At 41.1% G+C, this 16,493-nt stretch overlaps 1 protein-coding gene and 1 long non-coding RNA gene across 18 annotated transcripts in view; both read left to right on the forward strand.

The window, feature by feature from the left end:
* Window positions 1-13,060, forward strand: part of LOC139584306 (neuronal cell adhesion molecule-like) — a 173,977-nt gene extending 160,917 nt beyond the window's left edge. For 9 of the 17 annotated variants that reach the window (XM_071415982.1, XM_071415986.1, XM_071415985.1 and 6 more), the window contains 6 exons: window positions 97-162; window positions 832-960; window positions 3,530-3,694; window positions 4,727-4,858; window positions 5,054-5,132; window positions 10,183-13,060. In XM_071415982.1, the coding sequence (XP_071272083.1) occupies window positions 97-162; window positions 832-960; window positions 3,530-3,694; window positions 4,727-4,858; window positions 5,054-5,132; window positions 10,183-10,405 (794 nt within the window). In that variant the 3' untranslated portion in view covers window positions 10,406-13,060. The remainder of the gene's footprint in view (window positions 1-96; window positions 163-831; window positions 961-3,529; window positions 3,695-4,726; window positions 4,859-5,053; window positions 5,133-10,182) is intronic. The other 8 variants (XM_071415995.1, XM_071415997.1, XM_071415999.1 and 5 more) reach the window with 2 other exon arrangements.
* LOC139584307 (uncharacterized) lies at window positions 6,290-9,472 on the forward strand. Its single transcript, XR_011676748.1, has 2 exons — window positions 6,290-8,755; window positions 8,788-9,472. It is a non-coding gene; the product is annotated as an uncharacterized lncRNA (long non-coding RNA).
* Window positions 13,061-16,493: the final 3,433 nt, after the last annotated feature.

Here is a 16,493-nt window from a genome sequence, read left to right on the forward strand (position 1 = left end):
CGCCAGCTCGCTGTCTTACCTATGCTTGTGGTTGAAGCTGCTGTGTCTGATGAGTGTTGGGTATGGTGTTTCTTATTCCTCTCCGTGTTGTTCCAGGGAACACCCGAACCCAAACCTCACCTCCCATAGCAGGGTCTCCTCCACGCCACCCATTCCACAAGGGTACAGCCGCTCTAGTCATTGTCCATACACATCTTACAGTCTTAGTGATTACATTTGTAATGTATTACAAATGTTCAGGCTTTATTGTCTGAATCCGTTTGTAAGGTACTTGTAGGAAAGGAGCAACTGTAGATGTAATAGAAGTAGACCTAACTGAAAGTGGAATGGAAAATCAACGTGTATCTTGCTTTGATTTTGACCTATAGATTCTATGATACAGACAGATGTTCAATATAATGTATGCCTAAAAGCAAATGATGTGTTATTTGTATGGTATAAACCAGTGGTTCCCAACCTTTTTTAGTTATTGTACCACCAACTGAATGTTGCTCTGCCCGGAGTACCCCTGAAGTACCCCCTCATGTGTATTTTACCAGTAAGCCTATGGTCTCATGAGTCTTCTCAAGTACCCCCTGTGGATAGGCCTCGTACACCTGGTTGGGAACCACTGGTATAAACTGTAGCAAAGTCATCTACGGGCTTTGTCAGTATCTAAGCAAGTTGAGTGTGAGTGCACAGACTTAAAGTCAGACTCAGATTGATATATTTTTACAGAGTATTTTAGGAGTATTTTCAGCAGGAACAGTTTGATTAGAATTGTATTTTTTCAATTGACCTTTGACCTACAGTGTGAGCTTTTTGGTTGTCTTCTTCTCTTGTTGTGCTCAGTGCATCCAGCGGCTCCGGCATTCAGGAACGTTAGCTCTTCCGTGGGAGAGGACGGAATGCTTATCAGTTGGGAGTACTGGGGAGCGGAAAAACATGTTTATCTAGAATATATAATTAAGAACGACAACAGTAAGACAAACTATTTTATCCACTGTACATCAGTTATACTTAAACATATAGGTACAAGAGACTCCTACTCAGTGATTTGCTAATGCAGGTTTATGCAAACATTGGCAGTTACAGTACCAGTCAAAAGTTTGGATACACCTACTCATTCAAGGGTTTTTCTTTATTTTTGCCATTTTCTACATTGTAAAGAAAAACCCTCGAATGAGTAGGTGTGTCAAACTTTTGAACTGTACTGTATGTCTAGCACAGATAGGATAAATTATCTAGTCTGATTAAAAAATCTTCTTTGATATATTGCCTTCAAACTGCCCCGACACAAATCTAATAATAAACAGGAAACAGCAGCAGAAAGAGTCTAAAACAGGGATGTGCGACTCCAGTCCTCAGGGGCCGGAGTGCTGTCACACTTTGTCCTGATTCCTTGCAAACACAGCTGATTTAACTAATTACTTACTAAACTGAATATCATGATTAGTAGATTATTGTGTTAGCTGGGGCTGGGACAAAAGTGTGACCCTAATCAGACCCCCGAGGACTGGAGTTGCCCATCCGGGGTCTAAAAGGATATTTTTTATATCCCATATGGATTGAACTCTCAACATGTCTGTAGTTGTTTTGTTGACCTACACCGAGGGTAAAAACACACACCTAAAGTAATTGTGTTTGTAGTATAAATATTTAGAAAAACTGAATTCAAATACTCAAATGCATTTGTACCATCCTCATAAATGTAATGGGGATGATAGTGTAGTAAAAGTGCCGGGTGAAATAGCATATTAGAGTAATCTGATTTAGTGGAATAACACAATTCCTCACTGAGACACATCCTCTAATGAGTTTTTATAATCATACTTCATTTGTAGAATTCCATGAAATAACATACTATGCACGTGGGTCTTTCTATAAATAATGGGACCAATGTGGGACATTGGGATCAAAATAAAAAATAAAGATTATGCAGTTCCACATGTGTATTTAGAGGAGTAAAAGTGAATATATGCAAATTGCCCTTAACACACACACACAGTGTGGAGGGCAAATTGCAAATTGCCCTCCACCTATACAACATTGGCTACAATAATTACTTGGACTTTTCAAGCACCCAATTAAGGACATTTTCAAGGTAGGCCTATTCCAATACTTGCATTTCTGAGCTCCAAGTTCAAGTAGGCTACTTCAAGCCCCTTGTATTGTTTAAAATTGCAGGTGTAACATGGAAAATCATATTTATTTGTCATGTTATTTCATTACCAGATCATAGTGTCAATAAGCCCACTAGGCGATGTAATGTGTTGTCATTATAGCCAGAATAATTCATAGGAAGAGCGTTGGGTGTTGCGCAATAGTCTATCCTACACAACTGCGCACAGTAGACTCCGGTGTCCAATCCGAAGCACAAAAACATAGGAAAATATGAACACATGAACTTGATGCTTTCTCTGTTAAATCTAAGGAGACCCTGCTGTAAATCAAGCAGACAACAACAGATAATAAACATCAATTCTCTAGGGTTATTAGATCCAATGTGGATCCAGGTACAGCGGTCCTCACCAGTGTAACCAATGAGACACCAAAATATTCTGGACATTCCTTTTTTCCAGCACTGTTGTTGTGTCACATTCACTATCACAACAGCTGTTCTTCACTTGACTGTCCGTCGGAAAATTCCTTCCTGGATTAGATGATGATGTGTGAAAATAACACGGCGTAACTAATTAGTTGGACAGCAAATGCGCATCCAACAAAGTATTATGCATAATTACTGAAGAACCACGGTAATGACAGTATCGATGTAGGTTTTAAGTATCAAGGTAAGGTGACTCTTTTGGTTGAAGAATTCGATTTTGCAATCGCATGTATTATTTTGGATTCGTGTGCCGATGAAAACTATTTTCACACCGTAACATAAGAAGAAACTAAATGTTACCTAGTTACACAGCATTTCTGAGATCTCTATACAAAAAAATTGTCAGACAGCTAGATCCAGGATTTCAAGTTCAAGTTCAATGTCTAATTTAACTGATTAATGCTTAATATATGATATAACGACAACTTACACTGCCATAAATGTAAGGACAGAAAAGTAATGTCACATGATTTTGAACAAATCATTTAAGACACCAACCATGATAAAGGGTTAAACAGGTTTTAAATCAACTTGTGAATTATATTAAATATACCTATGATCCCCCTTATATCTTAACGTAATGACATGGCAGGTTATTATCAATGACTTGTCAGCAGCTGTAACAACTTGTCCTGTGTAGGAAATACTCACTGGTTCCCTAGTTTATAGAAAGACCCATATACACAATTAGTGATATATAATATTGATATGATAGATGCCAGTTCATGACACAAGATAAAACCATCCTTGCATGAAACTCCATAGCCCATCCCAACGTTGTTACAATGTCAGGTGTACGGTGGACATATTAGGACATCAACAATGTTAGTCTAACTAAGTACGGTAGTCCTAATATGCGCACCGTACATTCTGACTATGATGGATGTCCTAAAATGTGCACCGGACAGACAAACATCTTTGAAAGCGCCTTTCTTCCTGCAGCTCTCGGTGAAGAGGAGTGGCAGAAAGAGTATGTAAATGGATCTCAGGCCTATGTGCTGAAGGGCTTAAAGGAGGGCCTGTCCTATAGGGTACGCGTGGTTGCCAAGGGTCACGACGACCAAGCGGTGCTCCACCAATCAGAGGAGCTTTTGGTGACCGTTCCAGGTGAGGCAGCACGCGATTGGCTGGTCGTCACCGGCGCCGCCCGGCCTCGCCTTGCCCTGTGTTGTTGTAGAGATTGAGAAACGTGTTTGGTATGCTAGCTGTGTAATTCTCTACTGCTTAGGCACCTGTTCAGTAGGTAAACGATCCTGTTTATTAACAGTATATCTGTTGTCGTGGTCATTCTAATGGAAACGTACGTTAGGCATGTTCAGTAGAGATATAGACTAGGTCGATTTCTGACCTGCATGATGTCATCCTGTCTGTGTGTTGTTTTCCTGGAGAGACGTCCTGTAAGACCATCTCCTTATAGATCATATCATTCACCTAATGTAGCAGACGGATATAATCCACCTGACTGTCCTTCTGTGCTTAACTTAACTTGTCTCTGTGTGTGTGTGTGTGTGTGTGTGTGTGTGTGTGTGTGTGTGTGTGTGTGTGTGTGTGTGTGTGTGTGTGTGTGTGTGTGTGTGTGTGTGTGTGTGTGTGTGTGTGTGTGTGTGTGTGTGTGTGTGTGTGTGTGTGAGATTGAGAGGAACAAAGAGTGCTAGAGAACTTGAGAAAGTTGTTTCCCTCACCTACTGACGAAGTCGAGCTGTTAACCATCATAATCACTCTCTGTATTAATGTGCCTTCTTTAACTTCCACAGCTGAGATGTTTAACATAACATCACTATCATAACTACTATCAACAACAACAAAAACAATAACATCACTAACATAACATCACAACTGTCTGTTACAGTAACACTATGTAACAATTTCCAAACAATATGTTCAAAAATTGTATTGCTCACAAGGGGTTCTTTGGAATCTTATTTTCATACTATCATGTACTTATGTTTTGATGGTCAATATCTACTTTAGGAACTGTGATTACAATAGTGGATGTGTGATAATAATGAGAATTAATTTATTGTCCATTACATTGTCATTATATTACAGTATAGGAACAAGGTTACCTTCCTCATTTAAAGCAAGCAGGCCTGTCATTAAGAGTTTTCACTTCTCTTCCTCCCCTCGGTGCCTGACCAGCTATGCCATCCAGACAGGCTGACATCGCTACTCAGGGCTGGTTCATCGGCCTGATGTGTGCCATCGCTCTCCTCATCCTCGTCCTCCTCATCATCTGCTTCATTAAGAGGAACAAGGGAGGCAAATACCCAGGTGGGTGACACACACACACACACACGTACACACAGACACACAAGTGCGCAGACGTTCACACACACCCACACACATGTCTACGCAGACACGCATGTGCACAGACACGCACACACAAACACACTCACTTCCGTCTCCACATCCATCACCTAGCTCAGGTCATAGTAACAGACCCATTTGCTCAATCTCTGTCCCTAGTGAAGGAAAAGGAGGACGCTCACACAGACCCAGAGTTCCAGCCCATGAAAGAGGATGACTGTACTTTTGGGGAATACAGGTGAGAAACGTGAATCTGTCCTCTGGAGCCCGTGGGCCAAGATCCTACACCTGCCCCAAGCCAACCACCCCACCAAGGCCCCACTCCCTCCCCTGACCTGGTTCCTCTCAGCTGGGCAGGAGCTCTGCCCCGCCCCCCCTCCTTACAGCTGACCTCCAGCTGCTGGGCCTCAGACCCCCCTCCTTACAGCTGACCTCCAGCTGCTGGGCCTCAGACCCCCCCCCTCCAGGACCAGCATCGTTCCAACAAGGATTCTGTCAGTGCAGCTCTTTGGCGCTACACAGTAAAGCACAAGCCTGTTCTAAGGGAGGAAGTTGGGATGGGGTCAGAGATGGGGACGGGGTCAGAGATAGGGACGGGGTCAGAGATAGGGACGGGGTCAGAAATAGGGACGGGGTCAGAGATAGGGACGGGGTCAGAGATAGGGACGGGGTCAGAGATAGGGACGGGGTCAGAGATAGGGACGGGGTCAGAGATAGGGACGGGGTCAGAGATGGGGACGGGGTCAGAGATGGGGACGGGGTCAGAAATAGGGACGGGGTCAGAGATGGGGACGGGGTCAGAGATAGGGACGGGGTCAGAGATGGGGACGGGGTCAGAAATAGGGACGGGGTCAGAAATAGGGACGGGGTCAGAGATGGGGACGGGGTCAGAGATAGGGACGGGGTCAGAGATAGGGACGGGGTCAGAGATAGGGACGGGGTCAGAAATAGGGACGGGGTCAGAGATGGGGACGGGGTCAGAGATAGGGACGGGGTCAGAGATAGGGACGGGGTCAGAGATAGGGACGGGGTCAGAGATGGGGACGGGGTCAGAGATAGGGACGGGTCAGAGATAGGGACGGGGTCAGAAATAGGGACGGGGTCAGAAATAGGGACGGGGTCAGAGATAGGGACGGGGTCAGAGATAGGGACGGGGTCAGAGATAGGGACGGGGTCAGAGATAGGGACGGGGTCAGAGATGGGGACGGGGTCAGAGATGGGGACGGGGTCAGAGATAGGGACGGGGTCAGAGATAGGCACGGGGTCAGAGATGGGGACGGGGTCAGAGATAGGGACGGGGTCAGAGATAGGGACGGGGTCAGAGATAGGGACGGGGTCAGAGATGGGGACGGGGTCAGAGATGGGGACGGGGACGGGGGACGGGGGGTCGGGGGGAGGTCAGGGTTAGAAGTGGGGTCAGTGACGGGTTCAGGGACAGGGACGGGTACGGGGACAAGGTCAAGGGACGGGGATTGGATTCTCCTCTGCTTAGTGTGTTGGTGGCTTGTGTGCCCCCCCAACAGATTGATATTGTAGTGTGTTTGACTGTGTTGCGTCGTTCGAGAAACAGGATATACAATATAATTCAGGTCTAAGTTTTAGGGGATTTTCAAGCTTTTAAAAACTTTCCCAAGGACTGTCAGGAAAACGTGCAGTACTCAGTTACAGCATCCCAAACTGGCATGCATAGATACTGTACCTGCCCCACTCATTTCTCATTTCTAACCAAATGAATCCCTTGTAATGAATACATTATGCGTATAAATATAGCTATTGTATTATATGATATACATGCTTAGTAAATTAATGTTTGCATACATAAGCATACAGTGAGGGCACTCATCCCAGTCCATATTAGCTCTATCTGCAGTAATCTAGATATGCTTGCACTAGCATCCTCTAAGAATGTTTTTAGACTGCTTGCTTTTACAACCATGCATGCAAATATGAAGAACGTTGAAGCACTGTATTTATGTATAGCGTTTTGGAAACATTATTTTGTACTGGTCCAGCTTCATCCCCAATTTATATGATTAGTTTTGCGTTTGTATTTGATATTATTACTTTTTGTATCATATACTTAAACATAAATATGTTATATAATATACATGATATGCTGTGATACATACATCTATAGATTATGGATATATAATGTTGTCTGATGTGCGTGATGTGGTGAAGATCTTATATGAAACTTACTGTTGGCAATAATGTATTGGATGAAATCCTAGATATGTACAGTATATGTTATCCAGTATGAAGCTACTGTATCAGCATGTTGGAGGGACATGGCCAGCACTGAGAGTACTGTCAATTCCAGGGATGCTATTTAAAGTTTATACAAGGCAAAATGCTATTGTTATTCTGTCCACATCATAACTCTATCTAGTTTGTGATCCTAACATGAGAGAAACCCTAATCTGTCCATTCAAATAAGAAAATAATAGACAATATTATTTGTGAATAATAATAATGAACAATATAACAGAGTTTATATTGTTCAAATAACAAGTATTAGACAAAATATCACAAGGCTAAATGTATGATATAGAGTGCCTTTGTGAAGAGATATCATACTTTCCATCGATGCCATTATTCCAACCAAGGTGGACTGGAGCTTTATGTCAATAGAGACATAACAACCTAACTCTACTGAACTATTCTGGTGTGACTGTAGGCTTACATAACCACCTAACTCTACTGAACTGTTCTGGTGTGACTGTAGGCTTACATAACAACCTAACTCTACTGAACTGTTCTGGTGTGACTGTAGGCTTACATAACAACCTAACTCTACTGAACTGTTCTGGTGTGACTGTAGGCTTACATAACAACCTAACTCTACTGAACTGTTCTGGTGTGACTGTAGGCTTACATAACAACCTAACTCTACTGAACTGTTCTGGTGTGACTGTAGGCTTACCTAACAACCTAACTCTACTGAACTGTTCTGGTGTGACTGTAGGCTTACATAACAACCTAACTCTACTGAACTGTTCTGGTGTGACTGTAGGCTTACATAACAACCTAACTCTACTGAACTGTTCTGGTGTGACTGCAGTAAGTCCTGTACTGTAACTGTGATGTAACTGTTGACATTGAGCACCAGCGTCTACACTTACAGGTGAAATGAGATGTTATTATTTCACATTTATTTAACTTGTATAGCTCTTTTCATTACATAAAATAATCTTAAAGTCCATATTGTTAAAGAAAGATACATACTGCTATGTTAGTGGCTGCCTTATGCTTAGACATAAAAGGGCACAGTAAAACACAGATAAAACACTGATGGGTGTGTGTGTGTGTGTGTGTGTGCGTGCGTGTGTGTGTGTGTGCATATGTACAGTGTGTGCGTGTGCGTGTGTGTGTGCGTGTGTGTGGGTGTGGGTGTGGGTGTGGGTGTGTGTGTGTGTGTGTGGGTGTGTGTGCATATGTACTATGTGTGTGTGGGTGTGTGTGCATATGTACTGTGTGTGTGTGTGTGTGTGTGTGTGTGTGTGTGTGTGTGTGTGTGTGTGTGTGTGTGTGTGTGTGTGTGTGTGTGTGTGTGTGTGTGTGTGTGTGTGTGTGTGTGTGTGTGTGTGCATATGTACAGTGTGTGCGTGTTGATGAGGAGTAAGTGGTTATGTATCGCTCACTCTCTGATCATCTGATCATTCTATGTGCTCTTCCTGCACTCTGTGTATAGGGGGATGTGGGTGTCAGGCAAGGTAAGGAAGGGTACTGCTAGGTGTCAGGCAAGGTAAGGAAGGGTACTGCTAGGTGTCAGGCAAGGTAAGTGAGGGTACTGCTAGGTGTCAGGCAAGGTAAGGAAGGGTACTGCTAGGTGTCAGGCAAGGTAAGGAAGGGTACTGCTAGGTGTCAGGCAAGGTAAGTGAGGGTACTGCTAGGTGTCAGGCAAGGTAAGGAAGGGTACTGCTAGGTGTCAGGCAAGGTAAGGAAGGGTACTGCTAGGTGTCAGGCAAGGTAAGGAAGGGTACTGCTAGGTGTCAGGAAAGGTAAGGAAGGGTACTGCTAGATGTCAGGCAAGGTAAGGAAGGGTACTGCTAGGTGTCAGGCAAGGTAAGGAAGGGTACTGCTAGGTGTCAGGCAAGGTAAGGAAGGGTACTGCTAGGTGTCAGGCAAGGTAAGGAAGGGTACTGCTAGGTGTCAGGCAAGGTAAGGAAGGGTACTGCTAGGTGTCAGGCAAGGTAAGGAAGGGTACTGCTAGACTGGTGTGAGAGGAGGAACCAAAGAGCTGCCATACTGTGATATCTGTTAGATAAACAGTAACTAAAGCCACTTGGAGAAAAAGGCCTGTTGTAAAATCCATCCCAGGATTACACCACTGTCCTTATGTGTCTTCTAAACGGTTATGAGCTGTCATAAAGCCTACATAGTGATGTCATAACATATCATAAGATAATTTTTTGGTGCCATATGCAGTGATTTTGATCAGTTAACTGTAGATTGTGTCCTGGTTCCGTTAGTCATTTTTATGCAATGTGATATAAGCTGACATAACCTGTTATGAATGGTAATAACACATGTAGTAAATTATTAATAATCATTATTAAAGCTTTATGAAGGAGCGTTCACCTGCTATTCACTGTCATGAATCATAACCTCACAACGATTTCAATGTTGTCTAACTAATGCAACAACAGAAAAAGCGTTATTTGCCGTTTCTTCATTTGTTTGCAAAATTGTGATAATTTGTATTTTTTTGCTTTGAGTCATTTGGCTGAAAATGTGCTTTTGATATTTGTTTATTTATATCATTGCCTTGGATTTTCTGTTTTTCATTGCAACCTTTGTTGGTGAGAATAGTTTATGTCTAGCATCACAGCACATGTGATTATTTTCCACCTCATGTTATGCTTTCATGAGGAATTCAGAACAGGTATGATTTTGCTTGAATTCCCCTGATGGAACCAACTAATCGATCATGTCTCAATTTTTTTTTAGACTTGGGGCAAAGTAAATTCTGCTACAGAAAATGAATCCGCTGCAGTGGACAGAAATGTTATTGACTATCAGATGTAGTACTATTTGAGTAAATATTTAAGTATTTATACAATATTATCATAAGTAACTAAAATTGTAGACTGATGGGATAGATCAATGGATCAGGCCATACTTTCCATATTAATAAGGAAATTACCAAAGGTAATTTGACCTGGGAAATCAAAGTAAAATTAATTGGCGGCCCTTCAACGCTCCATCTAAAAAAAAAAAGGCCATGCACTAAACTCCTTGTTTACATTCTCATGTCATCATAACACCTGCATGTCCTTTTCTCCTAGTGACACTGAGGACCATAAGCCGTTAAAAGGGAGCCGCACACCTTCTAACGGGACGGTGCACAGGGACAGCAGTGACGACAGTTTAGTTGACTATGGAGGTGGAGACGGACAGTTCAACGAGGATGGGTCTTTTATTGGGCAGTACAGCGGAAAGAGCTCCATCAGGGAAACTGCTGAGGCCCCATCCCCAGTTAATACAACCGCTATGAACTCCTTTGTGTAGACAGTCAACTGGTCAGCCAGGCCACTAGGTGGCGCTACAGTATATGCTACTTTTTTGTGTAGCCAGGCCACTAGGCAGCGTTGCAGATTCTTATATATTCTTTGCGTAGCTAATTAGACGTTTATCCTCCCAGCCAATAGGAGACACTGCGGTGACTGTTCCATCCCCCATATCACAGGGCAATCACATCATTGTGTGGCTTATCATCATCATCATTACATGCCTCACCCATCTGCACCCAGAACTACCAATGAGAACCACCCTGCTGTCACAGATACATAAGATACACATTGGAGATACTAGATACTCCTGGAGGACTACGATTCTTATACAGTGCATGGAAATCCTGAAATGATGTACATCCATATATTAACATATTGAGATTAACACTAATTAGTATATTACACGGAAGATATTGTCTATCTTGGACTACTATGCGGTTCACATTTGTATTATTTACCATATTGTTTTTCCAGTCAAAGCGTTGTCTTGATATTATTGTGTATGTTAAAGGTACTTTTTGTCCCTCAGGGCCACCATAAAGAGGCATCAATGTCTTTGTGGACCTAGTGGTGAAATGAGTTACTAAATGTATGGCTATTATTCTATGTATCTTTGCAAGACGGGCAGTTTGTACAGTTTATACAGTTGTTGTTGCAGAAAGGTTGAATTAACAATCACATAGTGAAAGGTTGAATTTACAGTAACAAAGGTAAAGGTTGAATTTACAGTAACAAAGGTAAAGGTTGAATTTACAGTAACAAAGGTAAAGGTTGAATTTATAGTAACAAAGGTAAAGGTTGAATTTACAGTAACAAAGGTAAAGGTTGAATTTATAGTAACAAAGGTAACGGTTGAATTAACAGTCACATAGTGAAAGGTTGAATTTACAGTAACAAAGGTAAAGGTTGAATTTACAGTAACAAAGGTAAAGGTTGAATTTACAGTAGCAAAGGTAAATGTTGAATTTACAGTAACAAAGGTAAAGGTTGAATTTACAGTAGCAAAGGTAAATGTTGAATTTACAGTAACAAAGGTAAAGGTTGAATTTACAGTAACAAAGGTAAAGGTTGAATTTACAGTAACAAAGGTAAATGTTGAATTTACAGTAACAAAGGTAAAGGTTGAATTTACAGTAACAAAGGTAAAGGTTGAATTTACAGTGCAGGATTTTGTACAGTATGTACTGTATATGCAGACAGAGAGTTCCTAAATGTATTATTATTTTGCTGCGAAAGCAAATGCTGATGCTATACACGCCCTCATGACGTCATCCTCATGACCTTTGACCTGCATGTGACCTCATTTCCTGTGGTTGCAACTCACATGATCTCACCTGACGGTGACCTTATGGCTCTTCTTGTCAGACCCCAAGGGCATGTACTGGCATCCAACGGCAGCGTTTTTTTTGCTTTTCAAAATGTCATGTTCATTTGTGATGCTTCATGGGTGGCCTTCAGCAGTAGTGTGCCTCAGAACTCTGATTCAGTTCAGTCTAGATTCATAAAAAAAAATACTGTTTTACCCAGAGTTCAGTGAGTGCAACGGGCACAAAGCCAGAGGACTGTGGAGTCACACTCTTGGGGGCATGAGTTCAGTAGGGAGGGATGAAACGATGGAGGACATCATAAAGGAAGGAATACTTCATATAGTCATATTTTAAAACGCTTTCCAGTGCTTTTTCTCAGATATGGGATTTATTTTCCTTCCATCAAGCGGCATAGGGCAGCCATATTAGACACAGCAAATGCATTTTATGTTTAAAATTCCTTGTTGTTTTCAAAGGTTCTGGTCATCTATGAAGTGTTTGTAATTCTGTGGTGCGTGTGTGCGTGTGCACGTGTGTGTGTGTGTGTGCTGTTGTTGAGGGGATATTGGTCATGCTAGGAAAGAGGTGCTCACTCGTATGAAGTACATTTGAGGGCCTTTGAGGTGACAAGGGTTCGCAAGCTATTTTCTTTTCTTAACTTGCATCAAGTTTTACGTTGTTGTTTTTTAGTTTTTTTTACAGAAATGTCAATTATTTGTTGAATTTGTAAATATATAATTTTGAATGTACAGAGAAACACAGCTAGAAGAGCTTAAAGGGATGGTTCACCTAAATTACAAAATTCGATGACAACCTGAAAGGAAGAACTGTGCATGAAATAGTTTGAGAGAGCTGTGTTCAATATAGGCTACTATATATATATATATGTCTTTTTTCGTTTTTATTTCTTTTTTCTTAGCTGTGAACATTGTACATTATTGTAACTAACAGGACAAGATGTTGCCCATGAGTTCAGATTGGAGTTTTTTTTCATTTGTCAGCAATATAGTTGTGTGTTTCTGAAATGTCACTTCTCTGTATTAAATGAAACCATACAGTACTCAGTAAACTTTGAGATTTAATGTATTTGGAGTGTTAGATAAGTACTATAATGTACTATAACATTGTGGTATTCTGCTTTATGTGGGTTATTCAAGCACAAAGTCTACCAAACTCATCCACTTTGTGACAGTATTGCAAAACGGTTGTATTCTTATTCAAAAACAGTTTCAAGGTTTTTACTAACAATTTATGTCTCTTTTCATTTATATTTAAGTTTCTCCACTTTTAGTGCAAGAATGAAGTGGAAATATAATGAATGAATAAAATCTAATGATCTGCTTTGATGTCCGTTCTATCTTTTACTGTAAAGCTTCATTCTGACTGTTCTGATGTCCTGCAAGCAAACGGAGCGTTGGACCCAATGAGTCCCATTTTGGACGTTGAGTTACAGACTTCTGGGTTGTACCGTTGTATTAGTCTTCTGTATCAACAGATACCAATCATTAGTCTGTGTGATTAACGGGAGCTGAGCTAGAACGGTGATTGAGACAAGGGCAGATCCCGAAAGGGCCCGGGGACGGGTCTTTTATACAAAAACATCTGCAGAGTCGAATGGTTTGAGCTACAAACTAAAAGCTATCTGTGAAAAACTGAGACTTTTTATCTATGATACTCACAGGCCACACTACAGTCATTAGAAGGTACGGGGTTCTTCAACAGAACAACATAGGAAATCCCAGGACATAGTGTCTATAATACTGTAAGGGGTTCTTCAACAGAACAACATAGGAAATCCCAGGACATAGTGTCTATAATACTGTAAGGGGTTCTTCAACAGAACAACATAGGAAATCCCAGGACATAGTGTCTATAATACTGTAAGGGGTTCTTCAACAGAACAACATAGGAAATCCCAGGACATAGTGTCTATAATACTGTAAGGGGTTCTTCAACAGAACAACATAGGAAATCCCAGGACATAGTGTCTATAATACTGTAATAAGGTCACATAGTTACTGTCACTAACTCCACACAGTTGTCACTGACTAGTTGGATATTCATTTCCCACTGAGCAAACCATTTCTGTACTTACAGCATTCATATCAATTCATTTTGATCAGGTTTTTGCTTTGGTGGACCTTATTTTTTTAATTGACATTTGTCAAAACTCCTGAATGCAACTGTTTATGTCAAATTGATTTGGGTTCAAATTGTTTTGTGTTTTAATTGTTTCGTGTTCTAATTTTTTTGTGTTCCAATTGTTTTGTGTTCCAATTGTTTTGTGTTCTAATTGTTTTGTGTTCAAATTGTTTTGTATTCAACTTGTTTTGTGTTCAACTTGTTTTGTGTTCTACTTGTAGCCATGGTTGGCTTGAAAATACAATGTTAAACCACTTCATTGTGAGTCTAAATATAAGGGCTGGACATGCAGATAAATGGAAGCCAGATAAATGGAAGCCAGATAAATGGAAGCCAGATAAATGAAAGCCAGATAAATGGAAGCCAGATAAATGGAAGCCAGATAAATGGAAGCCAGATAAATGAAAGCCAGATAAATGGAAGCCAGATAAATGGAAGCCAGATAAATGAAAGCCAGATAAATGGAAGCCAGATAAATGGAAGCCAGATAAATGAAAGCCAGATAAATGAAAGTCAGATAAATGAAAGCCAGATAAATGGAAGCCAGATAAATGAAAGCCAGATAAATGAAAGCCAGATAAATGAAAGTCAGATAAATGAAAGCCAGATAAATGAAAGCCAGATAAATGGAAGCCAGATAAATGGAAGCCAGATAAATGAAAGCCAGATAAATGAAAGCCAGATAAATGAAAGTCAGATAAATGAAAGCCAGATAAATGAAAGCCAGATAAATGAAAGTCAGATAAATGAAAGCCAGATAAATGAAAGCCAGATAAATGGAAGCCAGATAAATGGAAGCCAGATAAATGGAAGCCAGATAAATGAAAGCCAGATAAATGAAAGCCAGATAAATGAAAGTCAGATAAATGGAAGCCAGATAAATGGAAGCCAGATAAATGGAAGCCAGATAAATGAAAGCCAGATAAATGAAAGTCAGATAAATGGAAGCCAGATAAATGGAAGCCAGATAAATGGAAGCCAGATAAATGAAAGCCAGATAAATGAAAGCCAGATAAATGAAAGTCAGATAAATGAAAGCCAGATAAATGAAAGCCAGATAAATGGAAGCCAGATAAATGAAAGCCAGATAAATGGAAGCCAGATAAATGAATGTCAGATAAATGGAAAGCCAATTTTTGCTGGCGTCTCATGATTGATTTAACCATGATAATGTCTCATAGCAGCAGTGTGGTTCGCTCCACTACAGACCAAGTCATTAGCAATGGCAATAAGCATCAATGAAGAGGACGATGTTTTCACACCTTCACAGAGCTGGGGGGTAAGGTGTGTGTAAGTGTGTTGGTGAGTGGCTATATTTTGTCATGACAAGAATGCTAAACACATTGGGATGCTTATACCTGGGATATTTTTAGCGATGGACTTCCCGAGGGAACTTGGGTGAAATGAAAACACACGTCAGTTTACAAGCCCCCTCAGGGCCCAGAACCGGACTCTCCCTGACAGGAAAAGGTAGGAGGAGGAGTCCCTCCTAAAACACACCAATAACATGCTGTGAGCCAGGCAAGGCAGTAAAAGTATTAAGTCGGCTGCTGAGTCTTAAGAAGTCTGCTGCTTGCCTCACTGTAAACTGGAGGGAGAGAGAGGGAGATAGAGAGTCACACAGAGAGAGAGAGAGATGGATAGAGAGTCACAGAGAGAGAGAGAGAGGGAGATAGAGAGCCACACAGAGAGAGAGAGAGAGAGAGAGAGAGAGAGAGAGAGAGAGAGAGAGAATCACACACAGACAGAGAGAGAGAGAGAGAGAGAGAGAGAGAGAGAGAGTCAAAGACAGACACAGCGAGAGAGAGAGAGTCACAGACAGACAGAGAGAGAGAGAGAGTCACAGACAGACAGAGTGGGAGAGATAGAGTCACAGACAGAGAGAGAGGGAGATAGACAGTCACAGACAGACAGAGAGTGAGAGAAAACCGAAGAAAATGAACAACAATGACAAATGGTTTGATGAAGAATGCAAAAATCTAAGAAAGAAATTGAGAAACCTGTCCAACCAAAAACATAGAGAACCTTAGTCTACGCCTTCACTATGGTGAATCACTAAAACAATACAGAAATACACTACGGAAAAAGAAGGAACAGCACGTCAGAAATCAGCTCAATGTAATTGAAGAATCCATAGACACTAAACAAACAACAACACGAAGAATTATCTATCCAAAATGGAGATGCATGGGTAAACCACTTCTCCACATCTTTTTGGCTCTATAACAAAGAATAAAGAGCAAAAACATATACATGATCAAATACAAATCCTAGAATCAACTATTTAAAGACTACCAGAATCCACTGGATTCTCCAATTACCTTGAATGAGTTACAGGACAAAATAAAAACCCTCCAACCCAAAAAGGCCTGTGGTGTTGATGGTATCCTTAATGAAATGATCAAATATACAGACAACAAATCCACAAAAGTGGAGACAAATTTGACCCCAATAACTACCGTAGAATATGCGTCAACAGTAACCTTGGGAAAATACTCTGCATTATCATTAACAGCAGACTCGTACATTTCCTCAATGAAAACAATGTACTGAGCAAATGTCAAATTGGCTTTTTACCAAATTACCGTACAACAGACCATGTATTCACCCTACACACCCTAATTGACAACCAAACAA

Source organism: Salvelinus alpinus, chromosome 9 (assembly GCF_045679555.1).
Source record: "Salvelinus alpinus chromosome 9, SLU_Salpinus.1, whole genome shotgun sequence".
Classification (NCBI taxonomy): domain Eukaryota; kingdom Metazoa; phylum Chordata; class Actinopteri; order Salmoniformes; family Salmonidae; genus Salvelinus; species Salvelinus alpinus.